Consider the following 27478-nt stretch of genomic DNA (forward strand, 5'->3'; position numbering starts at 1 on the left):
AGAACTCTGCTCCCCATAGCCTGGCACAGGCTCACATGCTGCCTGCCCTCCACCTACTACAGAATCCTCGCCAGCCTTCAAGGTCACCTTGCCACCTGCTCATACACAGCCTCTCTCCTGCTCCTTGAGAAGGAAAAGGGGGGACAGCTCCGAGCAGTACCAGATCTTGGGGACTCCGACTCAGGGAGCAGCCGGCCTGGGGCACCAGGGTGGGGGCAGGGGGTCGGGGATGAACACCGCCTGGCACAGCGGGCTGCCCCCACCCACCAGCTCTGAAGCAGTGAGGTCTCGGAGGGCGAGCCAACAGGAGGGAGGCTGCATCCTTTGGGAGTGTAGGGGGCTGCTGGAATGTCCTCTCCCACAGGATGGCACAGGACATGGAGGCCTCGGCTTTGGGGCAAAGCCCCAGTGCACGAGCAGCTGTCGTCACCTCTCAGGTCTCCCTCATTGACTTTCCAGGGCACCGACACAGGCAGTTAAGACCCAGAGCGATCGTTTGAAGAGCAAGTAAAGAGATGAGAGCTGACGTGTTTGAGCGTGAAGCGTGCTCATGTCTGCGACCTCCCTCGTATCAGAAATAAAATGAGACGGGTGGATGCGAGGAAGCAGGCACGCAGAAACAGGGCTGGCGGGTCCGGGCTATGGGTGGGTGTGCCCGGTGCAGGCAGAGCCTATGGAACGGCATCTGCAGAGGGCAAGGGGGACTCTCCAGGACCCCTCAGGACCCCTTCGTGCCCAATAACACATGGTTCCTCATGGGGCAAGCTGAGGAAGGCCCGGCTCTGCCCACTGGACGTCGGCAGCCCGTCCCTGGCCAGGAAACCCAGGAGTCTCTGGGGCTCAGCTTTCCCCCTGAACCTCACCTCCAAGATGGAAAACACTTCAGGACTCCCGGCGCCATACATCACAGCCCTTAAAGCTCAATGCCGGCCACGGGGCTGTCTGGATGACATGGGAAAGGGAACGAGGGGAGCGAGGTGCAAGGTGTGCAACCCCCAGGCCCACTCTGTAGCGCGTCCTGAACTCATCTCGAATTCCCTTTCCCACCCTGCGTCTCCTGGAGCTGGCACCCGTGCAGCCCACTTTCCCGGGCAGGTGCACAGCCCCGAGAAGACAGCCGCGCTCTGCCACGAGCACTGACGGAGCACCTACTATGCGCCGGGCGGCGGCGGTAGTGGGTCAGACGCCCCCCCCCCCCCACGTGGAAGCGCTGGTTCCGGGGTGGCGTTGGCTTCGGCGCCAGGCTGCCTTTCACCCCACTTACTCACAGAACCCTGGAACCCCTGACACATTCTCAACCTGTGACCTGGAAGACCCTCAATTCTCCTCTTTCACATGGTTTACAATATAAAAAAGTTCACGTGACCCTAGACTACCAGCACGTCCCTCTGTGCCCCAATCCCCACAAAGACGTTTTAAAGAACAATTCCAGGCTGCTGCCTGCTTTTATCCATCAGACGCTGGGCAACAGCTAACAGGAACTTCCTGGTCGCGTGAGACAGCCCAGGGGTGGGGGTGGGAAGGACAAGGTAGAAAACCCCCGATTTTACTCAACGCCCTGATTTCACAGCTGAGGGAAGGAGGCAATTATGTGAGGTCCATCACGGACTCCCGGATCCTGACCAGGGAGTTTCCCACCATGCAACACTGCCTCCCACTGGGGCAGGGATGCAAGGACCCAGGCCCGCGTGAGGCCGGGGCTGAGCTGTGCCTGTGCCCCTGTCACCGGGAACATCACTAAGGCTCTCATCATGGTGCCAGAGCCGTGCTGGACCCCGACGTGAACACCGGGTGGATGCGGCGCCTGCCCTGCAGGCCTGTCCAATGCCGGGCTTGCCAATGAGAAGTGAGAGAAATGGAACGCGGGGTTCACATGCCAGTGAGCTTGCACAGAGGACGACATCAAGTGTCACAGTCCCTGCAGACTGCAGGGTATCAGAAGCCCTGTCTCCTGCTGCCCGCGGGCAAGAGAAACCCCTGCCCTCTTGTCCAGCTGTGCAGGGTCAGGAGCCATCGTGCCCATGCAGCATGCCTGCCCCTGACGGTGGAGGAGCCACAGACACCACCCTCGCCTCTCTCAGGGCCCCGCTGTGCACCTCTGCCTGTCAGCTGCTTGCCTCAGCGGCAGGGCTTGTGATGCCCACGAAGCCAGAGAGCTTGTGGGACCTGCCCAAGGTCACACGGCACGACTCAGGGCCTGAGCCCACACTTGCCCTCACTTCACGCCAAACAGACCGCATGTGGGGGGAGAGCCGACAGCTGTTTCAACTCGGGGGTCTGCGAACCAGTCCAGTCTTCCACGGCAGCGGCCGTGGGTGAGCCAGGGCCTCACTGTGGGACTGAGCTTTCATCCGTAAGAGAGGAAGGCAGAAATAGATACTCACTCTCAAACCTGCTAAAATTGCAAATAAATGAGCTTCCTGGGGCTCTCTGCCAGACACTGTGGCGAACATAATTTCACTCTGTGTGAAAGCAGATTTGCTGTCAGGAAAATGTAAGCACGGACCTTATGAAAGATGAAATCACACAATAGACGCACGATTTTATGAGTAAAACTGAGCCAGAACAACCAAGGGGTATTCCCCGCGACACTAAGTTGCTGCTTGGAGCTTCAACGGGTCAAGTTCAAGACTTCCAGAGAGAAGCAGATATTGATAAAAGAAACACTTTTATGGAAGAGACAGGAAACAGACATTGTGAAATGAAATTTGGCATTTTATGTTTCATAGCCTGGCTTGATAGGAAGACAGAAAATCCTCGCAGATGCCAGAAATCAGAGAGGCCAAAACTGACAGTTCAGGAGGAGGAATAGGCCAGCAGCCCATGGGGACACTCACACAGACACAAGTCTGAGAGGCTGGGGTTTAAATCCCTTCCCAAGGATGGAGTTATTGCTGCAGGCTCCAGTACACAAGCAGAGAGGGCTTGCTGTAAAGAGCTGACAGCCAGAAAGCAGCTGTCTGACAATGAATGAGGTCCTGGAAAATTCAGTTCAGGACTCAACACAGGAGTGCTCTGGGCTCCTGCAATATGTGCACGTCCAAAACAAAACGTAAAAGTTAGCACCTTAGAATTCCATACCCAGCTAAACTGCCACATGAGAGGAAGTGTGAAATTCGCATCTTCTCGCTCAGACACATGTGACTGAGAAAGCTTGGGCCCCCAGGGAATTGCTCAGGGAATAAAGGATGTACTTCAACAAGAAGGAAACAGAAATCTATATAAAGAAATGAACACAAGAGGGAGTGAGAAATCTGTAAACCATGTGAAATCTGAGACTGGTTCTTTTTTTAAAGGTTTACTTATTTATTTGAAAGTCAGAGCTTGAGGGAGAGGGAGGGACAGAGAGATGGAGGGAGGGAGAAAGAGAGAGAATCTTCCAACCGCTGGTTTACTCCCCACATGGCTGTAACTATTGGGGCAGAGCCAGGCTGAAACCAGGAGATTCATCCAGGACTTCCACATGGCTGTCAGGGGCCAAAGCACTTGAGCCATCGTCCACTGCTTTCCCAGGCCATCAGCAGGGAGCTGGATTGGAAGTAGAACAGCTGGGGCTCAAATCAGCATCCACCCGGGATGCCAGTGTTGCAGGTTGCAGCTTTACCTGCTATGCCACAACACCAGCGCTGAGCCTGACTCTAAGTAATAAAGCAGAATTTAAAAGTAGACAAACACAGGGATGATGAAGGGAGGGTAGCATTATTTTAAGATTTACTTATTTATTTGAAAGTCAGAGTTACACAGAGAGAGGAGAGGCAGAAAGAGAGAGAGGGCTTCTATCCAATGGTTCACTCCCCAGTTGGCTGCAATGGCCAGAGCTACACTGACCTGAAGCCAGGACCCAGGAGCTTCTTCTGGGTCTCCCACGTGGGTGCAGGGGCCCAAGGACTTGGGCCATCTTCTACTACTTTTCCAGGCCATAGCAGAGAACTGGATTGGAAATGGAGCAGCCGGGTCTCGAACTGGCGCCCATATGGGATGCCAGCTCTTCAGGCCACGTTGTTAACCCGCTGTGCCACAGTGCCAGCCCCTAGGGGAGGGTGGAGCTTGAAGGGAAACGTGTGTCCTAGGGTTTTGTTTGATCAGAAGGACAAAGCCAGTTGAGAGCTGTGGTGAGCCAGTCCACTCCAGGGGCTCCTGCAGGAAGTGGTCGGTGGTCCAGTGTGGCCCAGGGAGATCATGGGACAGGGAATCATCAGCGAGAAGGCTGAGGCAGCAGGATGACGCCCTTCACCAGGAAATGTGGCTGCCAGGCTACAGAGTCCAGCCTCTGTCCGGGGTCTGCAGGTGGCTGCTGGGGGTTTCCAAGCAGGAAGTTGACCAGCGTGGTGAGAGCGGTCGCCTCAGAAGATCACTCGGAGGAAGGTGGCTCGGCACACTCGGCAGCCTTCTCTACGGCTCACCCCCTTGCCGTGGGAGTGCAGTGAGGACAAGCCCTGCACAGGTCCTGCCTTCTAGGATACGAGTGCTCGGCGGGAGGGTGTTCAGAGCCCTCTCCCCTTAAGTGCACATGGCACGTTGTGCACTGAACGTGTTTTAGACAAATAGGTTTTTACAGAAAACAGAGTCCCTGTCCCCACCCTGGGTCCCCATCACAGGCATCCTGCACTTGTCATGGCTGAGGAGCCGACAACACCACGCGGTGACTCACTGGAGCCACACCAAGAGGTGTGGTTTGTCCTATGGGATTGCGTGAACATGGCAGCTCACGGCCGCACCCTCACGGCATCGCACGGAGCGGGGGCTCCTGTGCTCCACGGCTCCTCCCTCTGCTCCCTGGGCCTCCCTGTCCCAGCAGCGTGGTCTCTTCCAGAATCCCACAGAACGCACCTGTCGCCTTTGCAGGTCGGCGTCTTTCACCAGCCCTCACTACTCATGGTGCCCCAGCCCGGCAGCGCTTACCGACATGGTGACTCAGGCCCCAGGCAAAGCCGTTCTGCCACAGTCCGCACTTAGTGGGGTTCACAGGCTGGGGCCTGCCACACGAGCCAGGGAGGGCTGTGCTCACAGGAGGCAGGGGTCTCCGGCCAGTGATCTGACAAAGGAGGACTTCCTGGCCTGGGGGCTACCCAGCTGCCCTTGCTCCACTGTGGGACAGACAGGTGTGGTGCAGAACGGGTCCCTTCAGGGACCGTCCACCCCCTAGAGCCCTGCTGTCCACTATGGTGCCACAAACCATGTCAAACTATTTAAATTCAAATTAAATAAAATGTAGAGATCACTTCCTAAGCTTCGCCTGTCACATCGCAAGGGTTCGACAGCCCGAGCTGTGGCTGGTGCTCACCACACCACACAGCACACACAGGGCGCCTCTCTCCCTGCAGACGCTTCTCTTGCACAGTCGTGCTTTAGAGGGAGAAGAAGAGACCGAAGGAGAGGAGAGTCTGGAACCGAGAGCTCACTCTGCACAGGGTGCTCGGGAGTGGGGCAGTCAGCTCAGCCTCCTGAGGACACGCTGTCAGCCACCTGTCTTCCTGCACCCTCCAGGGCTTGCTCATTCCCAGCAGGGTTCTAGGAATGCCCATTGCAGAGTCAGGAGCAGAACTGTGGCCACGAGTGCCTTGGCCAAGGACGAGCGGGAAAGAGTCCACTTGTGAGCTGCTGCAGGAGCTGGGCAGTATGCTGGGCAGGGAGGAAGGGATCCACGTCTCACAAAATCTTCTTCAGGAATACGACTGGACGTAATGTCATTCTGACTACGCGTATTCCTTTACATACCCACTATATGGCATTAGGGCATCCACCTGTACAACCATCCATCCATCTACCTGTCCATCTCCTACCCACCCATCTGTCTACCCATCCACCTACCTGTGCATTCATCCATTCATTTGTCATCTATCCAACCACCTGTCCATCACCCATCCACCCACCCCCTGCCCATTACCCGCCCATCTGTGCCTCCGCCCACTTGTGCATCGTCTGTCTGCCCACCTGCCCACCACTCATCTGTCTACTTGCCCATCATCCACTTCTGTACCCATACACCTGTGCATCACCCATCCACGCACATGCATCATTCACCCATCCACTTATCTGCCATCCAGTTGTCCTTCCATTCAACCAGGATTGACTAGAAGCCTATCTGGCACCAGACTGTGCCAGGTGATGGCAAGTTCTTGACTCACAAGGGAGCTGACATTCTAACCGCGGAGACTAACAGCGAACACGGCAACAAATGCACACGAGATGACTGGAAACAGCCGTGAGTCCTATGCTCTGTGTATAACACCGGCAGGAGCTTTGCTGGAGGCATAAGGTTTGGTGGGAAATACGTGATCTATGCTGGTCGGAGGTGACCTCACACTGGAGCTGCAACCTGCAGGGTGAGAGGGAGCCAGCCATGGGAAGACCTGAGGGTAGAGTGACCAAGCAGATCTCCAGGCCCTGAGGTCAGAAGGAGCCTGCGATGCCCAAGGCCATGTCGAGGATGGGAGTGAAGTCATGGAGGGTCCCTTGGCCTTGGCCATGCAGCGCAGACTGGATTTTATTTCTAGGGCAAGGGGGAAAGGGGATTGGTGAGCAGGGGAGTCAGATCTTGCCTTCTGGTCATGACAGAGGAACTCAGGTCAGACCAGCCCTCCTGCCCCAGCAGAAAGCAGACCCAGTTCCGGAGACAGCAGCGTTCAGGCAGTGGACAGATGCAGAATGGGGCTGCTACTCTCAAGAGCCCAGACGCTCCCAAGAGGGGTCTGCCAGGCCCACCGCCTGGGACCATTGCCTGGGCACTGTGCCAAGGCCTGGAGTTGAAGTGAGCATCTCCCCAAGCAGAGCAGGAGTGCCAGAGTGCGGGCAGTTGAGAGAGCCGAGTCCAGGCGGGGATGCCAGCAAGAGGAGCCAGGCACTGGGGGTGGGCCGAGGTCCGTGTGGCGGGCCCTGTGCAAGGCTGGGGCTGAGGGCTGCGCTGCAGACACCCAGGATGAGGCCACCCAAGGCTCACCCGAGCATGGGACAGGAACACTAGGGGCTGGCCACTGGAGAGGACGAGCGACAGCGCGGCATGGGGCCCCATCCTCCCAGAGTGCAGTGGCCTGCTGGACACCAAGGTTTCTCACGCGGCAACTTAGGAGCAGCGACCATTCCCAAGGGCAGAGTTCTCTCCCTCAGTGGCCCAGACACATGGGCTCGGTCACTGTTTGCTGAGGACCCCATCTTGGGCCCTGCAGGATGCTGGCCAGCACCCCTGGCCGTTACCCGATGGACACCAGGAGCATCTTCCATTGAGGAAACCGAAAGCTGCCAGGATCCTTTCAAGTGCTTCCTGGAAGGAGGAGTTTTCTTAACCGAGAGTCCCAGTTCCTCAGTCAGACCAACTCCACCTCCACCCCAACTGAGCTGAGCCCTACGAATTCAGAGGTCCAGAACCCACGATACTCCCAAATCTGAAAGTCGATGTGTAAAACGTTGTGGGTTTGGGGGCCGACTGAGCTTTCTGAGCTCTGGACAGGGACTGCTCAGCCAGGGAAGCCTCTGCAAATATTCCAAAATGCACAGAGATCTGGGATCTGAGCATCTGTAAAACCTGGCATCAGGACCTGACGGGACCCAGAGGGCAGACGGCGCTTGGAGTCCCATCGAGGCAGTGGGGCCCGGAAACCAGCTCGGGGTTTCCAAAGCTCTGCACTACGCTGAGCCTGCACAAGTTCAAGGTGACCAACCAGTAATGTAACTACCCACTGAAATAAAACCAACACTCTGCAGAGGAAGCTAACAGAATCCAGAGCGTGAACAAGGAATCCACAACATGCAGTATTCTGTCAAAAACCCGCAGACGTGCAAAGAAATGGGAAATGTAATCCATTCTATAAAACAGAAAAGGTGCCGGCGCCGTGGCTCACTTGGTGAATCCTCCTTGCGGCAGCGGCATCCCATATGGGTGCCGGGTTCTAGTCCCAGTTGCTCCTGTTTCAGTCCAGCTCTCTGCTGCGGCCCGGGAGTGCAGTGGAGAATGGCTCAATTGCTTGGGCCCTGCACCCGCATGGGAGACCAGGAGGAAGCACCTGGCTCCTGGCTTCAGATGGGCGCAGCGCCGGCCGTTGTGGCCATTTGGGGACTGAACCAACAGAAGGAAGACCTTTCTCTCTGGCTCTCTCTCTCACTGTCTAACTCTGCCTGTCAAATTAAAAAAAAAAAATATGTTGGGTTGAGTCAAGACTTCAAAGGCAGGGCCGGTGCTGTGGTTAAAGCCCTGGCCTGCAGTGCCGGCATCCCATATGGATGCCAGTTTGAGACCTGGCTGCTCTACTTCTGATCTGGCTCTCTGCTATGGCCTGGGAAAACAGTAGAAAATGGCCCAAGTGCTTGGACCCCTGCACCCACGTGGGAGACCGGAAGAAGCTCCCGGCTCCTGGCTTGGGATAAGCTCAGTTGTGGCTGTTGTGGCCATTTGGGAAGAGAACCAGCAGGTAGAAGACCTCTCTCTCTCTGGCTCTACCTCCCTCTCTAACTGTCTTTCAAATAAACAAAATAAGTCTTTCAAAAAAAAAAAAAAGATTTCAAGGAAGTTGCTGTAAAGACATTTAAAGAGTCAAAAAGTTCATAGAAGGCAAACTCTGTATTATGAAAAAAAAAGTGCATCAATTTCCAGTCTTTTGGCACCAAAACAAACTTCTCTTTTAATTCGTTTTCCACAAACTCTCGCAAGTATATTCCCACATTCACAGAGCAATGCCAGGAAGCTGCACGACTGGGATCTGTGCTTAGCAGCGCCTGGGCCTTCTGTCGAGGATGGGACTGATGGTGAGCAGGAGGAGGGGGCGGGGGCACCTGGGGCCGCTCCACCAGCCCGAGCAGGCTGCACTTAATCTACTGGGTTCCGCCCTGGCAGATGCTCCGAGTGCGGCACTGGAGAATTCGAGCAGAGAAGTCATCAGAGAGTGAGTGGGCGGTTCAACAGGAAGAGCTGGTGAACAGAGGGTCACCCCCAGCAGGGGTGAGGAGTCGTCCTGTCCCAGGAAGGGCCCATCAGAGGCGGGCCAGCTACCGCAGGGGCCCCTGAGCAGGTGGGGATGAAGGCCATCTGAGGCTAAAATCCGAGGACTCCTGGGTTGGTCTAGGATGCTCACAGCCCCGAGTGGCAGGTCTGCCAGTGTGGGCTGGGCAGAGAGGCAGGAAGGAGCCAGGACACCAGCCCCACGGAGAACATCAGCTAGGTCTCGGGGCTGGCTCTGGCCTCTCAGAGCCTCGGGCCCCCCAATCTGGGAAACTGGTAAGAGCCAGTTTTTCAAACTCTCGTGAGCTAGGAGATGGGGCACGTCAGTCCCTCGGGCTTCAGGGAGGGGGGATGCCAAGGAACAGCAGCCAGGAGCGCGGCTTTCACGGGTGCCCCATGCAGACTTCGGGACGTGCCAATGTGGCAGAGAATGGGGGGTCCCTAGGCCTCGCTGCGTGCACTCCTGCAACAGATACAACCCACTCCCCCGCGAGCGAGGTGGCTTCTGACTGCACAGACAGTATCAGTTACAGAGTATCCAGCTCTCACTGCCTTTCTTAAACTGGGTGCGATGTTAGGTCAGCAACGTGGCTTCAACCCCCTGGGAGAATTTACCCTCGCTTGGGCTGGAAGGAGAACCCCATGAGGTCAGTTCCAAGCCCGGGCCTCCAGTGCCGCCTTTGCTGACTTAACTGCCTCCCAAGTGACCATCAGCCCCGTGAGGACAAGAGCAGGGTCTGGTCTGGGCCCACGCACTGGACAAGACACCAGTGCTGGTAGAACAGCAACCCTAAGCTAGAATACAGTGTATCCAAAGCACGCCTTCAGGAGTCTGGAGCCCCAAGGTGGCACCACCCTCCCACATGAGTGAGGTTTGCAAAATTTTCAAAAAGGTATCAAACGTCCCTCAGGCGATATCTGCACCGGAATCCTGGTTTCAAAGTCCAGGAGCCTGGAGGCTGCTTTCCTTTGGGTCCCTGATTCCAAACTTCACTCAGAAGCAGAGTATACCGCCACCAGGTGGCAGCAACGCCGCGGTCCCATCTATCAGGCTCGGCAGGTAGGGGTGTGAACCAGGGGTGCGGAGGGAGGGACTCTCTCAGCTTGGGCATCCTCTTCCCCAGCCAGGGTTTGGACAGGGAGGAGGCGGGTGGGGGAGCTGGCACGCCCGCGCCCTGGGAAAGCAGAGCCCGCAGTCCGGATTTGGATCTGTGACAGGCCCTCTGTCCTTGCTCTGAAAACACACACTCGAAACACAATGCAGAGTGAGGGGCAGGAATCTGGGGCAGGGACAATGCGATTTCTCGCAAGATCCCCTCAGCTCCCCAAGGAGTGAAAACACAGAAAATAAAAACCTGAGGGGGAACCGAGCAGGGAGTGAGCACTCGGGAGTGAGCACGGGGCTGCCAGCGAAGCAACGAGAAGTCTGGGAGAAAACCACGGGCCATGGGGGCAGCCCGCGGCGGGGCGCTCGACGAGAAGCCGGACTTACCGGATGTGCAACGGCGCGCTCGGTTCCGGGTTCAAAGCCCCACCCCAGACTGTGCAGCCCGTGCTGGTGAGGTGAGGGGAAGGCCAGGGGGCTCCTGAAGAAGCGTGGGTTCCCGAGACCCCTGCCTCACGGCCACAGCACACAGGGGACAGCCCGAGGCCACAGAGCAGAAAGGACAACCAAGGTCACCTAGCGGTCAGTGATGACAGAGACTCAAATTCCTTTCCCTCCAGAGCAGACCCCAGTACCTGCAAAGCTCTTCTCCAAGGAGCACACCCCGACCGCAAGGCTTGCAATCAACCAGAGAAACCCAGGCCCTGCTGGGCAGCCGCCTTCCCTCTCTTCCTCACTCCTTTCCAAAAGCGTCCCCGCCCCCTGCCCTCATGGCGCTTACAGGCTAGAGGTGGAGGAGCATCACTCAGAAGCACCGGGTCTGAGATGCCGAGTGCCAAGGAGAAACGCAGGAGGGGACGACAGGGCGTGCCAGGCATTGGGAAGGGGAGTGAATCCCAGTACAGCCGCCGGGGAGTCCCCACGGGAGCCTTCCTGTGAAATCGCTGCCCCACGAGCCCAGACTGGCCAAGGGGACCCCTCACAGGATGTCCCCCGGTCTGAGGCTCCAGCGGCTGGGGGCTGAAGCTCATCAGAAGGGCTGGTGCCCTTCTAGAAATGTGGGTGATCCAGCGACAGGCACACCTGAGCCCCAGCAATGGGAGGTGTGGTCTGGTCAGGCACGCATGGGGATCAGGGATCAGGCAGAGCCTGCGGGGCTAAGCCAGGCTCCTCAGGGAGGTGGGAGGAAGCACAACCAGTGGGGGACCCTCCTTCCCCTGCAGCCCCAGGCCCCTGACTTCAGGAACTCCAAACGCGTCTGCTGAGAAGCCGGCTCCAGCCACAATGTGCACTCCTCACAGCTATCACTCCAGTGCCAGGACGCAGCCCTCGGCGGCAGGTGCTGTCCAGGGCCAGGTGTGTTAGTGGCCAGCGAGCTCCCAGGGAGGTGAGAGAGGGCAAAGGCCAGCGTGAGTGGATGCAGCCGCTTGAGAAGAGCTGACCACCCACGGCCCAGCACTGGAAGCTGCGGCTCCACAGCTTCCCCAGAGACGAGTTTCCAGCCTTCGTGGGATTCGCAGGCCAGCCACTGGGAGCACCAGTCACGCCCAAGCTGGTCTCTTCGGGGAAAACCAGGTGAGGAGAGGCAGGACTGCCTTTGCCCCCGCCCCGTGGGGGCAGCAGGGTCTCACTCAGCTTGCACACCAAGCACCTGCTGCACCTAGACACACAATCAGACACAGTGGGATGTATGGTGGTGATGACGGCAGCCCACAGGGACTGTCACGGTCCCCACACTGGTGGAGTCCAGGGATGGGGCAGGGTGGGGGAGGGGTGAGCTGTCTTTTACCCCCTCCCCCAACTTCACACCCTTACTGCCGAGGGAGCAGGTGGCACAGCCCCCGGGGCCAATGGGCTCAGACCAGGCAGTGACCACGTCCTGCGTCTCACCTGGAAGCCCCACCCGCTGACTCCCTCACCCCCGGAGAGGCGTGGGGACCTGTACGGCCGCTTCTCCATTCCCCAGAGCTGCAGGACATCCGAATGTAACAACCTCATGCTCACCCCAGAGACACAAGGGCCCACCCTCGCAGACCACCCAACAGTCAGGCCTGGAGGCCCCTCCTGGAAACTTTTCTTCAGGGTGTGATTTCAAGTATGGGGGAATCTCAGTCAGGATTAGAATTTGGAAAATTCAAAAACCCGACAGCGTAGACTTTGCTGAGAAGGAGCCAGCACCCACAGGACTTGACCTCTCATTGACCTACGACGAGACAGGGCCAGCTGGCCGCTCTCCCTACTGTCTCTAGCCTTGAGCTCGGGGCTCGGCTGTCTGCAGTGCTAAGGCCAGCCTAGGATGTGGCTGTCATCCAAGCAGAGTGGGGCTCCACCTCCCACGGGCACTAGCTATGCCACGTCCGTGTCTGTTGTGATGTGCATTTAACCTTGCCCTTGAAACCCACCTCCCTTAGCACAAGCATGGCATTTATGTATGTACAGGTGTGTACATACTTGAGATGGATTTATATGACGTATGCCAGGAGAAGTCATGGCTCTGGTGTGGTTGATGTCCTGGGGTATTTTTATAATGCGCATTCAAATAAACACATCATTAAAAAATGAGAAAAAAATACTGGGCCTCACTGGGTGCAGTGGCCTGCACCGACCTCCTCTGGGTCATCACACATGATCTTCAGGCCTGTCAGCTGGGGCCGGCAGGTGCACGTGTCATCCTCATTCAGGGACAGAGGGGACTTGGCCTCCCCAAGGAGGGGAGGAGCCTTCCTTGAGGCCAGGCCACCAAGGGTGGGAGGCTGGGACAGGAAGCAGCGCCCGCCCTGCAGCTTCTCCATGGCCTGGGCATTCACAGCAGGGCACAGGAACCGGGCCACGTTGGGGATCCCTGTGCAATGCACCCCAGCTTCCCTCAACCCCAGAGTCCATGGAGTTCTGTCTCCCGTTCTCTCCTGGGGTCACTCTCCTTACCCTGCCCCAATCATCAGTCACCTTCTGGGGAACACATACACACACACACACACACACACACCTTCACACATTTCCGGACCAGCAGGGACAGAGTTAAACACATCACAGGCACAGATCTGGTCTTCTGGAGATCAGCCCTTCTGACAACCAGCCCTCCCTGAATCCCACCCCCATTCCCTCTCCAGTGCCGCCGGCTGTCTCCACGGCACCTGTCGCCTGAGAGGGGAGGCTTGAAGTGAGCTCAGAAGAAGGAGTGAATGCTGGGGAAGCGAGGTGGGCGAGGAGGGCCCCGGGGGGCACGTATTCCCAGCAGAGTAAGAGCTTGTACAAAGACCCAGCGGCAGAAAGGACCTGCATGTTGGAGGCTGGTGTCTGGAATGAACGTGCAGAGAGACGGAGAGATGGGCAGGGGTGCGGCACAGAGCAGGCGCACGGGGCACCAGGCAGCCCCCTCAACTGGATGTGACTCCAAACCCCACAGGCAGCCCTAGAAGGGCCTGGAGCAAACAGGTGGCCGCGAGATCTACACTGCAGGCCGCGTGGCCTGGAGGGTCAAGTAGCATTTCTGGAAGACAGTTGGGGGACTACCACGGGGGCTTCCAAGTGGGAGGTGGTGGTAGTGGCCTGGACTAGGCAGGTGGCGGCAGAGGTGGAGAGCGGCACTGGCAGAGCCAGGTCAGCTGGGGTCAGAGCCCGTCGGCTCTGGCTCACGTGCCTTGGGAGGTGCTTGGGGCAGAGGTCAGCCAACTTTGGGAAGGCCAATCGGTAAATATCGGTGTTCTTGCAGGTACACAGGAAAGAGCACCCAGCAGGCCGGTGCTGCTCTGGGCGGGTGTCCAGGACTCGGCTCTCATGCTCCTTGCTGTGTGTGGTGCGGGTGCTTTGTGTGCACGGGACCCCGAAGTCCATTCAGACGGACTGCTGCCCAGCCTGCTCCCACAGCACTGGGGCTTATGGGGGAGTCCAAGGGCGTGGCTGACGGCGCAGTCCGAGTGCCAGTTCACCCCCCAAAATGTCCCTGTTAAAGACCTGGACAGTGAGCCCTGAGCAGCTTACCCAGGCAGGAAACCTGCAGGCAGGCAACTGCAGCTCAGTGATGGCTCCGCGAGAAGCCTGCACGCGATTCCTCCAGTCTGCCTGCCGGACTCCTGCCAGGTGTCTGGCTCTCACTGGCCATGGAAGTAAACTGCGCTCATGGATATGACTGCGTGGAGGCCTGTGGAGTCCTCCCAGGGAGCCGAGTGCACACGGTTTCTGTCTCAGCTAATCCCCTCTGTCTTCATAGCACTCAGGCTGCCATGGGCAGTGTGTGGGTAAATAACTCAGAAGTGTTCCCGTAAAACTTCATTTGTAAGGACAGGCCGAGGGCTGGGCTTGGTCTCCAGCCTCTAGTTCACTCCCCGTGTGCACGGTGCATGGGGAACTCAAGGCATTTCGAAAGCCTTGATCCACTTCAACCTCTCGTGTCCTCAGTGCACAGACTGAGGCCTGCAAGGGGAAAGACAGAAGGGACTTGCCCATGGTCACTCAGGGTTAGCGGCCAAGCAGGAGGGCCCACGTGCCAGCTCCCAGGCTGGGACGCCCACTCCCACTCCGCAGAACAGCCGTGCAGGGAAGTACTGGTCCAGCAGCGAAGGCTGGAGACTGGCATGACCAGTGCAGAAGGGCTGGCAGGCAGCTGTCAGCCTCACGTGTGCATGAGTGTGCGTGTGTGCATGAGTGTGCTTGTGTGTGTGTCTGTGTGTCTGTGTAGGGGCCGAAGGTTGCAGATGTCAAGAAGGTTTCCCCAAACTTCTCAGAGCTTCAGAACTGGCTCTGAACCTCCTCACGCTACAGGTGCCCAGGCACCACCTGGGGTACCCCCGGGGGCTGCATCCCTAGGTTTTCCGATGATCAGCTGGGTTTAGAAACTCGGTGTGTGTGTGGGCCGGGGTGCTCAGCACCTCTTGACGGACCCCTGAGGGCCAGGACACAGAAGTCCAGGAGAAGCAGAGGGAGCCGGCCACCTGTCCTGGGCTGAGGCAGAGAGCGGGGACTGGAGAACACACAGACCAGGGACGCGGGGAGCGGCTTACCAACACTGGCTCTTCAGCTGAGCCGCTGCCGTCAGGGGCTGGAGCCAGCAAGGCGGACGGACAGTCGGGAGCTAATTTCCTTCTTCCTGGGAGATCTGCCTACAACTCAGGATGCGCATCCGGGGCCTGAGCCTCCAGGCCCTGCACACACAGCAATCTGGCACAAACGACCGACCACACTCCCCTCTGCGGTCCGCTCCGCCTGGCCTAACGAGGCCCTTCTGGGTTGCCCAAGTGAGCTCTCCGCGAGCACCTCTGCCCAAGTTCCCACAACAGCCACAGCCTCGGAATTCCTCGCAGCCCTCCAGCTCTATTTGAAGATGACGTGTAGATTCCACGCAGCAAAGGGCGCCCCTTCCTCCACTCAAACCTTTACTGGAAGTGCCTGGGGGCCTGCCAGAGCCGTAGATACCTGGGCCCTCCCCAGAGAGCTTCTCTCCATTGGCCTGGGCTGTGCTCTGGGAAGGGGGCTTTCCCAAAGCCCCCCAGGAGCCAGAACCCTCAGTGGAGGAGCGCCTGACGCCAGGCTCCCGGGCTGCCCTGTTCTCAGCCCTGTTTAGCGTTCTCGCAAGCACCGTGTAGCTGCTTCAGGAAGCTTGGGCTCACTATTCAGAACCCACAGCACCTTCCCGAAGGCAGTACAGAGGTAGCCAGTGCCTATTTGCTCTTTGAGCTGCCCCACAAAGACCTCCGTCACCAGCAAAGCCCCAGTCCCTTGCAGCGAGACATGTTGCACAGAGCCGAGACCCAGGGTGGGCAAACAAGGCTTGGCACCCACACCAACGCCTGGCTTCAGCGGAACGCCTGCTCAAGAAACCCCCGTCCTGTCCTCAGTGGGAGCCCCGGCACAGCCTGGGAACCCCTCACCTGAAACCTGGAGTCCAAAGTGCTCCAAGTTCCGGAACCTTCTGAGCACTGATACAACAAAACGAATGGATAATTTCACACCACGGAACCTCATTTCATGCACAAAACCATTTCAAATGTGATGTAAATTGCCTTCAGGCTAGGTATATAAGAAACAGAAATAGATTCTGCATTTAGACCTGGTCCCACTCCCAGGATATCTCACTGTGGTACGTGAAAATATTCTAAGCCGGTGCCGCAGCTCACTAGGCTAATCCTCCACCTTGCGGCGCTGGCACACCAGGTTCGTCCCGGTCGGGGCACCGGATTCTGTCCCGGTTGCCCCTCTTCCAGGCCAGCTCTCTGCTGTGGCCAGGGAGTGCAGTGGAGGATGGCCAAAGTGCTTGGGCCCTGCACCCCATGGGAAACCAGAAGCACCTGGCTCCTGCCATCGGATCAGCGTGGTGCGCAGGCCGCAGCGCACCAGCCGTGGAGGGTGAACCAACGGCAAAGGAAGACCTTTCTCTCTGTCTCTCTCTTTCACTGTCCATTCTGTCTGTCAAAAAATAAATAAATAAATAAATAAATAAATAAATAAAATATTCTAAAATCTGAAATAAAAAATGCTTCTGGTGCCAGGCCTCTGGGTAAGGAATGCTGAGCCTGGATCAGGACTCCTGCTGGATCCTGCTAGGTAAGGTACTAATGAAGCAGCACCTGGAATACCAGGTCGCAAGCTTGCTTTTCAAAAGGCTCCAGTAACAGGGGTTCACTATATTTGATTGCCTACATGTCTTATCAATGCATTTGACATTATTTTCTGGAGAACGAGCCTGCAGGCTTCCAGCTGCTCTGCGGAGGCTCTGCAGGGGGGCGTCCCGGCGGGGGGGGGGCAGGTGATGCTGTGCACTGAACACACAGCTCTTACCTGGGGGTCGGAGAGCCGTGAGAGGTCAGGGTACAGGTAGAACTTGACGCCTTCAGCGGCCCCCGGCAGCGTGACCCCTCGCACCAGGAGGATGAGCAGCATGATGTAGGGGAAGGTGGCGGTGACATAGACGACCTGCCCAGGAGAGCAAAGAATTAAGAGAGGGGACAGCAGCCGGCTCAGGTCACAGGCCCACCCTTTGGTCTACAGGATGTCCTCCTCTTTGAAGGCTGACAAGTTCGCCACTGGAGTACGAACCACAGGTCTTCACCCAGTCCTCAGTGTAAGCCAGGCATAGGATGACGACTACCCATATGGGACAGAAGCTACAGGCACACAGCAGCAGCTACAGGCACAGAACAGCAGCTACAGGCACAGAATGAGAACTACAGGCACAGAATGACAGCTACAGGCACAGAATGAGAACTACAGGCACAGAACAGCAGCTACAGGCACAGAATGAAAACTACATGCACAGAATTGACAGCTACACGCACAGAACAGCAGCTACAGCCAAAGAACAATAGCTACAGGCACAGAACAGCAGTTACAGGCACAGAATTAAAACTATGCACAGAATGACAGCTGCACACACAGAACACCAGCTATAGGCACAGAACACCAGCTACAGGCACAGACCAGCAGCTACAGGCACAGAATGACAGCTACAGGCACAGAATAGCAGCTACAGGCACAGACCAGCAGCTACAGGCACAGACCAGCAGCTACAGGCACAGACTGACAGCTACAGGCACAGAATGACAGCTACAGGCACAGAATAGCAGCTACAGGCACAGACCAGCAGCTACACGTGCGGAATGGCAATTGCAGTAACTACAGCTGTTTCTCAGCACCTGCTGGGGACTGGCTGCAGGACTGTACAGACACCAAGATCCAGGACGCTCAGGCCTGGTATCTGCACAGAACCTACAGGCACCCTGCTGTACACCTTACAGTACAGATTCCTTACAGTACCTGGTACAGCATAAATGCCCTGGAAAGAGTTGCGACACCGTATTGCGCAGGCAACAATGACAGAATTCTCCACACATTCAGAACAGTCACAGCTGCATGTATTTTAATATTTCTAGCCCATGCCTCTTGAATCCACACCTGTAGAATCTGTGGATACAGAGGTTCCCCTGGACTGCAGGAAGCCACTTTGATGAGGTCCCCAAAGGGTCAGAGTTACAGACCCTAAGGACAGAATGGTGGCTGCTGGGGGCTGGTGCATCAGGTTCCTGTCAAGCCAGACAAACATGCACTTGGGGTCGGCCATCCAATAGGACATCTGGGGTCAGCTACCATGTTCACAAGGGAGAGGCCATAAGTGCTCCAACCATGAGAGGAAAGAATTTATACAGAAGAAGGAGGGTGTCCCAGGACTGGAGGATGTCAAGCCCTCAGGCTGTGTAAGGCCCAGAACAATCTGCTGTGGCCCTGCCAAGGTAACCACCAGTGGACTCAAAACTCAACAAATCTATAGCGTGCCACGTTTTAAGTTGATAATTGCCTAAGGCCCACAATGATGTTATAAATATCCAAATGGCTCTTGGCAGAAAAAAGGTTCCCTACCCCTGTATAGCCCCCTGCTCCAGCCCTCCCCCAGCCCCCTCCAGGGCTGGTCTTCAGCGAGCTTCCAGTGAGTGCCTTCAGTGTGCTGGACAGCCATGTTCTCCAGCCGCCATGCCCTCACGCAGGCAGGAAGTCCCCATCACAGCCCAGTGCCCAGGGGTGACAAGGGGATGCCTGCCTGCGCTTTCTGTCACCTGCTATCTCATGAGGTCTTTTAAGCCGGGCATGATTCTCAACACCCACTTCATAATTCACCGACAGGCATTTATGAGAAACACTGTGATTAACCAAAACCCAAGTTTTCAAAGTCGAAGACGGGCCAGTATAAAATAACGAGCAAGTGGGAGGGGAGGGACTTCGGGGGCGGGAAGGACCCAGTGCTCACCCAGAGTTCACCTGGACTTGCTCTGCAGGGCGGCGAGTGCCTGGGCCCAGTGGAGCAGAGGGGATCTCTTCAGGTGGGGCCTCTGCACAGGAACTGGGCAGTGAAAGACACAGTCCCCTTCCCTGGGTGCCTTTGCCCCAAAGTGGCCTTGTGGAAGGTCCCGTCTGGGCGGGGCACAGAGGCACTGACCACACCCCCACGAGAGGTCCCTGCAAGCCACATGTGCCACCAGTTCTGATTTTCCTCTCGTTATCGTCTCTCCTCCTGTCACTTGGTTCTGTGTCCTCAGTGAGGCCACAGCCCCTGTATGTTTAGATCAGCACCTCGTGGGGGCTGGCACTGTGGAGGAGCAGGCCAAGCTGCCGCCTACAATGCCATCATCCCATACGAGCACTGGTCTGAGTTCCGGCTGTTCCACTTTGCACCCAGCTTCCTGCTAATGTTCCTGGGGAGGCAGAGGAAGATGGCCCAAGTGCTTGGGCCCCTGCGCCTGTGTGGGAGATTTGGATGGAGTTCTGGACTACCGGCCTTTAGAGCCACTTAGGGAGAGAACCAGTGGATGGATGATCTTGTTTTCTCTCTCTGTAACAAGGACTTTCAAGTAAGTAAATAAATCTTAAGAAAAAAAAAGAAAGAATAGGAAAGAAAGAAAGATCAGCAATTTGTTGAAATTTGGGAGCCAGGGAAAGTTCCTCATCTGTTTTTAAATGAATTTATTTTACTTATTTGAAAGGCAGAATTAGATAGAGAGGGACACACACAGACACACACATACACAGAGAAACAGAGAGAGAGAGAGACAGACAGACAGACAGACATTCCATCTACTGGTTCATTTCCATATGGTTGCAACAGCCAGAGTTTAACCAGGCTGAAGTCAGGAGAATGAAACCCTGCCCACATCTCCTAAGTAGGCGGCAGGGGCCCAGGCACTTGGGCCTCCCTCCCGGGTGCATTAGCAGGGTACTGGATGGGAAGTGCAGCAGCCAGGACTTGAACCAGTGCTCACATGGGATGCCAGCGTCACAGGCGACAGTTTAATCTGCTATGCTACCACGCCGGCTCCTGAGGGGCCACGGACACTTCTGAGAATCTAACAAGAGCTGTGGGCCCTCTGTCCAAACGTGCAGAGACGGATATGTCTGCATGCTCCGTGATCGTTCCGACTCAAATTCTCCAAACATCTGTGCCTGAAGACCTCTCTCTCCTGTTCAACCCAGGCCTCCTCTGACTGCAGTTCAGTCCATTCACCTGTGGATTTACGTGCTCATTCACCCACTCCCTCCCTCGTTCACCAAAATCCCTCCTGTGTGCCAGGCACGGAGTCACGTCCTAGGATTTGTGCTTCAAGAAGTGTCCCATGGGGAGAGACAGGCAGACAATGCACTGTGCAGTAGGCCCTGGCCTAGTGCAGACAATGCACTGTGTGGAACACAGAGGGGGGCAGTCAGGGAGGGCTTCTCCAGGGCGGCGGTACAGACGTTGGCCCACGGAGAATGACCAGAAGTCTGGGATGTGAAAACGGGGGATGGGAGGCAGAAGGGGAGCAACACAACTCCCACGGCGTGCCGGGCACGTGTCGGCGACACAGGATCAGGACGGCGCGGCACTTCCCCGCTCCAGGCGTCTGTTTTTTGAGGAGGTTCCATCAATTCCTTTTCACATATGAGAAACGTCAGAGAAGTCATCTGAAACTCACCTACATGGCCTAGCTAATGACTGGCCACCAGTGGTGGCACTCACAGCCAGGCCTGCCTGATGCCACGGCCACGCACTGAACCACGCTCGCACAGATGTAATCCCCATAACAGCCACGTTTCCCCCACCAGGTTAGAGACGAGGGCCTCAGTCATTTGGCTCCTAAGTGACAAAGCTGATGTTTAGACCCAGTCCTCAAAGACAGGAAGGTGGAACTGGCCAGGGGCATGGAGAGTGGGTCCTGTGGACACACCCCAAGAGGCTGGATCATCTCACCCAGACGTGGACTCTCGTCTACAGTGGGCACCCCAGCCTGCTTGGCCCCCACCTGCCACTGTCTGGACCCTTGTTTCCAAAGCAACTGTGGATGCACCCTGCGGTCAGGGCAACCTCGCGCTGTCACATCTCACGAGACCTGGAAGAGGCACACACGCTAACAACCAGCTCTGCCGTGTCCCTCGGCTCTGTGGGTGCCGCCCATGACCTCCTTCACAGCCTCAATACATTCCTGCTGCCTTTTCCCTGGAGAGGAATCCCTGGTCGGCTGCGCTGCGTCCATGAAGAAGTGAAACGTGGAGGACGGAGACCTGTCGCTCTCCACTGCTGAGTCTCCTCTGGCCTGCCCAGGAGCTGACCCTGTCCATGTGCAGGACGTTTCTCGAGCTTGGCTACCCAACTCCTCAACGCTCACAAAGCGCAGGGGAGAGAATGTTACCGTGGGAAACGCGGGGACAGCTGATGGTCATGGGAACGGACTTTTCACGGTGGGACCACTCTGACGCCACCTGACTCGCCAGTTGCGCTCTGCCCACCTCTCCTGAGTAGCAGGGGTGCATCACCAAGGGGGACCCGGGCCAGGTGATAGGACCTCCAGAGGCCACAGAAAGCAGAACTGAGAGGAACGCTCACTTGGGTGCCTTGAGCTGAAGGCTAATTTACCACCTGAGGGTCAGGACGGAGAGTGCGCCGGTGCTGGGGTCGTGCAGGCAGCAGACCCACGCGGAGGACGTGCCGCGGGACAGGCACCTCCCAGGAGCTCTCTGGAGCCATTTTGTGGTTTACTGCATGGCGCGTGATCATTCTGAGGCAAGTCCTCTGTGCAGAGCCCCAGTCGACGCTGTGTCTGTCCTCCTCCTGGGAGACTACACTTCCTCGCTCACACTCACACCTTCACTCTGCACTCCGGCCGTGAAACCACAGGGCAGTAAGGCACGTGGACAAACACTCTCAGGACCACAGGGTTGATGATGATGGCATGGGCCGTGTGAAGGGAGCCACCGGCCAGCAGGCCCTGGCCTAGGGCAGTTCCTGTGTGGCCTGAGCTCTGAGAGCCTTGAGCCAGGGTATAAAGGGGCATCATTACATAATGCCCACAGTGCACAGGGCTATGCAGGCATGGTGCCGAGGACAACCTGCCTCTGTCATTGGCCCCAGCGTCCTCAGAGCCCCTTCCTTTAAAAAAAAAAAAAAACATTTATTTTATTTATTTGAAAGACAGAGTTACCGAGAGAGGTAGAGACAGAGAGAGAGGTCTTCCATCCTCTGGTTCACTCCCCAGACGACCACAACAGCCAGAGCTGTGCCGATCCGAAGCCAGGAGCCAGGAGCTTCTTTTGGGTCTCCAACGTGGGTGCAGGGGCCCAAGGACTTGGGCCATCCTCTACTGCTATCTTAGGCCATAGCAGAGAACTGGATCGGAAGAGGAGCAGCCAGAACAAGAACTGGAGCCCATATGTGATGCTGGCACTTCAGGCCAGGGCTTTAACCCGCTGTACCACAGCGCCAGCCCCTCAAAGCCCCTTCTAACCCCTACTCTGGTCATTATGTCTAATGTTCACTGAGACCACCTACAGGCCATCAAATCTGCGCAGATCTTATCAAGAGACTGTACACAAGTAACAAGAGCACTGCCAGTCACCCTCTTGTGCTCCTGCCAGACATCACTAACTGCTCCCAGCACTCTCTGTAGGTGACCCTACTGCGGCCTTGGAACCCTGCACCGTACTCCAGGCAGCCCCTGTGACCAGGTGGATGAAACCTGCTCACCTGCCAGCCTGGGTCCAGCCCGCGCCTCATTTATGCTTCTCAGAACATCCCATGGTTTAACACAGTGGGAGGACCTGGAGACCTGCCTGCATCTACACAGACCTGAGGCTCCCGGGGGCATGACACCACCCTGGCAGGGCCAGGCAGGAGACGAGGCTGGGGAGGCAGGCTGCGGAAGTCTTCCAAGCGTTCTGAGGTCACCAGATTCAGCCTCGGTCTGCCCGTGAACGTGGGTTGGAGCAGGACCTCCATGGATTCACAGGATGGCTAGCTACAGGTGTGGGAACAGGAACAGAACATGGTCCATGGCACACCTCAGGGCCTCTGCAGCTGGAGCTGGCCGCACCTCTCTCCCAAGCTTTGCCCACATTCAATCAGTGACTGAGTCTGCCCATGTGACCTCCCACTACACTCCCAAAATACAGCTCCTCTCATCACCAGGCCCTTTTTCACCTTTCTTTCCGGGCAGTGACAGCCCCACACAGTCCAGACTGCAGCCTGGGGTTCCCAAACACCAATCCAATCCCACTCCTCCTCCAGGTGTATCATTCCCAGCCTCACAGGCACAGCGTGGGCTGGAGGCCTGAGGGACATAACCCTGGGTTCAAACCTCACTGTCCCTTCCACTCTTCCCTGTGCCCACAGCATCTGACCCAGGTCCTCGTCCAGCCACGATGCAGGTCCTGTGTCTGTATAAATCCCCATCAGGCTGAGGACCCCTCAGGGCCAGGGACCCCCCTGTCCATCTATCTTAGAGGTCCCGAAGCCACGGCTCAGGATTTGAAGATGCTCAGCCTCACGACAGGCACCAGCCCACATCTCAGGCTACAAACCTTGCACTGGCTGCCGCTGTGACGGGTGTGTGTGTGTGTGTGTGTGTGTGTACATGTGTGTGAACCACCCCATCTGCTGGGCCCCTCCCGGAGCCTCCCAGTACCGAGAGCTGTTCTCCGTCAGACGTTGCCTTGCCCTGGGACTTCTGTTTGCCACATTCCCTGCTGTGTCCACAGCGCCCAGGACAGTGGGAAGCACGGGAGACAATGCTCCACCCACACTCAGGCCAGGAGCGACGACTCCGAAACTGGCGCACGGGCCTCGGGGAGCACGACGTGGTGCTGCACGTCCGTAGGAGATAGGAGATGCCGGAGCCTCGGGAAACGCGACTTGGAAAATGGGATCAGATCTCAGGAGGACTGTTTACAATGAAGGTGTCCTAGGAGATTTGGTGTTAAAAGACAGAGCAGGCCAGAAGTTCAGCTGCCACGTTCTTTCTGGCCACGTCCAGGGCCCCTTTCAAGATGTCAGAGGCCCTGGGGTTTGTCTGTGAAAGGCAAGAGGTGGCCACGGGGCTCAGACATTGTGCTGAACTCTGCAGCGCCTGGTGACAGGCACAACAGGGTCTCTGACAAGGCAGCTCCAGGCTGCTGCCACTGTGGCTCAGACCCTGAGAGAAGTGGGCGTGACAAGGGGGAGGGCCTCATCTGTCAGAGCTCCGGGGCCCACGACAGGAGGCCTGGCTGCACAAACACAGCCCTCAGTTAAAAAGGAGATGAAAAAAAAAAAAAAAACAAAAAAACACAAAACTATTGTTTAATTCCCTCTTAGCAGGTCAAGTCCTTCTGAATATAAAGGTTAGCACAATTGGTGGCAATTATACTGTATCCTGTCTTAATGGACTCTAATTGCTCATTTGCATTCCAATGCTGGAACTGTGGGGCGACTCCCCCCCACTTCCAGGGCACAGCTCTCTGTTCCATAGCAGGGAGACCGTCTGATCACTGGGAGAGCCAGTCACAGTAGCACCCCCCTCCACGTTTTCCAGAACGACGGGGTCACTTGGGCAGCTCAGTATTCTTCAACAGTCACCGGGAAAGCAGCGTGGGGACAAGGACCCAGGACCGACCTCAGGGTCAGAGGACCCAGGGTTGGGACAGCATGGGCAGGCCCCACACCCTCTCTGGGCAGGCATTCTCCCACCTACGGAGACGGGGTAGACCAATCCGTCTTATGCCACTTGCCTGATTGTTTCTGGTGGCACCCATGTATCTCACAAATCAGTTTGCTCTCTCTTATCTTAAATAGCCACAGGTAATGAAAAAACTGTGTTACCACCCTAAGCAGAAAACCATCCTCTTGCCACAAACACAAAAACAAATGTCAAACGGGATTAAACTGTAGCCAAAAGCTCTGGGTCTGAGCTGTGCTCGCTGTGCCAAAGCAACAGCAGCGACCTGGAGGCCCTGAAGATGAACCTGCTCCTCACGGGAGGCTCACGATGAGAGAAGCGAGAAGGGAGGCGTTTCCCACGACATGACTGGCGGTTCAAATAAATCTTACTTATGGGGAAAGGCAGAGAGACAAAGAGTCAGATAGAAATAGATCTTCCAACCGATGATTCACTCCCCAAGTGCCCACGAGAGACAGTACTGGGTCAGACTCAAGCCAGGAGCTGGGAACTCAAGCCGAGCCTGGGTGGCAGGGACCCAGTCTCTCTGAGCCATCACCGCTGCGCTGCCTCCCAGGGCAAGCATGAGCAGCAAGCGGAAATCAGGCATGGAAGCTGGACTCCGACCCTGGCGCTCGACGTGGGATGTGGGCGTCCCTAGCAATGCCTTAGCTGCTGCATCACACACCCACCCCTCGGATGCTCTTTAAGCCGGTTTCCCTGTCACTGAACTCATCGTGTGGCCCACCGGCAGTGAGAACTCCTTCTGTATTAGTGGAGGACTTCTGAGGTCCTTGCTACCTCGCACAGCATCAGGGCTTCACAAAGGGCTTGGAGCTCTCCAGGGTCCTGACCCTGAAGGGACTAAAGCTCTGTGACCCCATTGCCAGAGCCCAGGATGCGGCGCCTAAGGGAGCACCTGCTGCTCTCCAGAGACCACGCATCCTCCTGGTCTCCCCACACTGGACAGGTCCTGCCCCCATTCTACAGACAACGCCCCAAAGCCTGGGCAGGGAGGCGCCCCACTCCAGGTCACTCCACCAGAAGTGTTCAGAAGTCTGTTCCCACCATGCACGCTGCGTTCTCTGCCTGCTTGTAACTCCAGCCTCCTCCCCTAGCTGTCCTCACCTCCAGCACCCAGTCCACCTGGACCTCTGCGCCACTTCATCACCATCCACTCCCCTGGCGGGGAAATCACCGAGGAATCCCACTCCCACCCACATCCCTCCCCAGCTGGTCCCGCCTCTGTGCCTGGGCTCCAGCTGCTCATCCCAGCTGGCTGCAAGTGTGGTCCCTAACACCCGACACTTAGACAGTCATTCCTTTGGGTATCAACAGGTTCCCCTGCTTCGAGCTTTCAGAGTCACTGCGTGGCATGGCACCATGCTAGGATGCTGGGAGCAAGCAAACCTAACAGAGAGGGGCCACCATGGATGGACTTGGCCTCCCACGATTTCCACCACCACTTAAGGATGGTTCTGTAACATTGCAACAGAAGCAGCAGCTCTTGGGAAAGCCTTGTCCCAGGCAGCCCAATCTCAACAGGTGTGTCCCCCAGGAGGACCACGCAGCCATGATGCCACGGGACGCTACTTTTTATCTTTTTTACGTAAATGACGAGTGGTTCATTGTCTGCTGTGAAAGTCACCCACACTGCAGCCTCAGATCGTACAACCAAACACTGGCCCATTCCACATCCGTGTTTCATGGCTTTCTCCCTGAGCTGCGTAGAACAGGAAGAGAGGGAAGGGGGGACAGGCAGGTGTGGAGCAGGAGCCCCCCACCATCTACTCCCTCTTCTTCTTCAGTAACAAAACCCCTTGCTCTTGACTAGATCTGATGGAGACACTTCCCAGCCTCCCTAGAAGATGGGCAAGGCTGTGTGACTGTACTCTGGCCGGTAAGCTGTGTGAGAGAGTGCTGTGTGCAGCTTCTAAGTCCTTGTCTCAAGGGCAGGACCTGTACAGCCCTCCCCTCTGTGCCCTTCCCATGGCTGAAGTAAAGACCAGGCCATGAACCATCCCAGGCCACGGAAGGGCAACAACCCAAGGACAGAGGAGAGGCAGATCAGGAGTCTGGGCCTTGAGACCAAGCAGCTCACACTCAGACCTGTATGAGCGAGAGAATCATTTTTTAAAAAATATGTATTTAATTATTTGAAATTCAGAGTTAGAGAGACAGAGGAATAGACACCATGAGAGAGCTTCCATCTGCTGATTCACTTTCCAAAAAGCTGCAATGGCCAGGGCTGGGCCAGGAGCCAGGAGCTTCTTCCAGGTCTCCCACATGAGTGCAGGGGCCCAATCCAAGCCATTAGTAGGGAACTGGATCAAAAGAGCGGCCATATTCAAACCGGTGCCTATATGAGGTGCTGGCATCACCGGTGGTGGCTTCACCTGCCGTGCCGTGGCACTCACCCTGGCAAGATGTTAGCTCATCCGCTTACATCACTGCCCCCTGGGGCCTCCATTACAAGGGATCACACATGTAGGCTACGTCGCCACCCAGCAAGAGCCTCTGGTGGGGCGGGGGGAGGCCCTGCTCCCACCCGACTCTGAACGAGTTTTCCTTAAGGCACGGGCTCAGGTGATACACTCCCTGCCACTCAGAACAGACTCTGAAGATGACCTGAGGCACCTGAGGGCACTTCCCCGACGGTGACCATCCTTCCACGGCCGGAGACAGCCAGCAAGGGCAACCAGCGGTCAGGAGGTCTCCAGCCAAAGTCCAGTTCAGAAAACTGAAAGAACAGTCTGAACCCTCTCTGCCCACTTTGGACGAACCTGATAGGGGAGCTACACTGGTGTGCGCCCAGCACCAGACACACAGCACAGGCAGGAGTTGGAAGGTCCATACAGCCCTCCAGAGCCCCCATCTGCTCCCGTGGACAGCGTGAGGAGAGGGTTGGACTGTACCGCGACAGACACCTGACACCGAGAACTCGGTCACTACGAACGCTGAGACAGCCTGTGCCGGCCACCCCTGGGCAGCAGGTGAGGCTCCGTGGCCCATCGAAGA

General features: G+C 56.8%; 1 protein-coding gene across 2 annotated transcripts in view; it reads right to left on the bottom strand.

Moving 5' to 3' along the window:
- Positions 1-27478, bottom strand: part of SLC6A11 (solute carrier family 6 member 11) — a 113082-nt gene that overhangs the window by 37009 nt on the left and 48595 nt on the right. Inside the window, exon 6 of one of the 2 annotated variants that reach the window (XM_002713050.5) lies at positions 16812-16946. The exons of the other annotated variant lie outside the window; for it this stretch is intronic. Coding sequence (XP_002713096.1) covers positions 16812-16946 — 135 coding nt within the window. The remainder of the gene's footprint in view (positions 1-16811; positions 16947-27478) is intronic. 2 annotated transcript variants of the gene reach the window in all.

Source organism: Oryctolagus cuniculus, chromosome 10 (assembly GCF_964237555.1).
Source record: "Oryctolagus cuniculus chromosome 10, mOryCun1.1, whole genome shotgun sequence".
NCBI classification, from domain to species: domain Eukaryota; kingdom Metazoa; phylum Chordata; class Mammalia; order Lagomorpha; family Leporidae; genus Oryctolagus; species Oryctolagus cuniculus.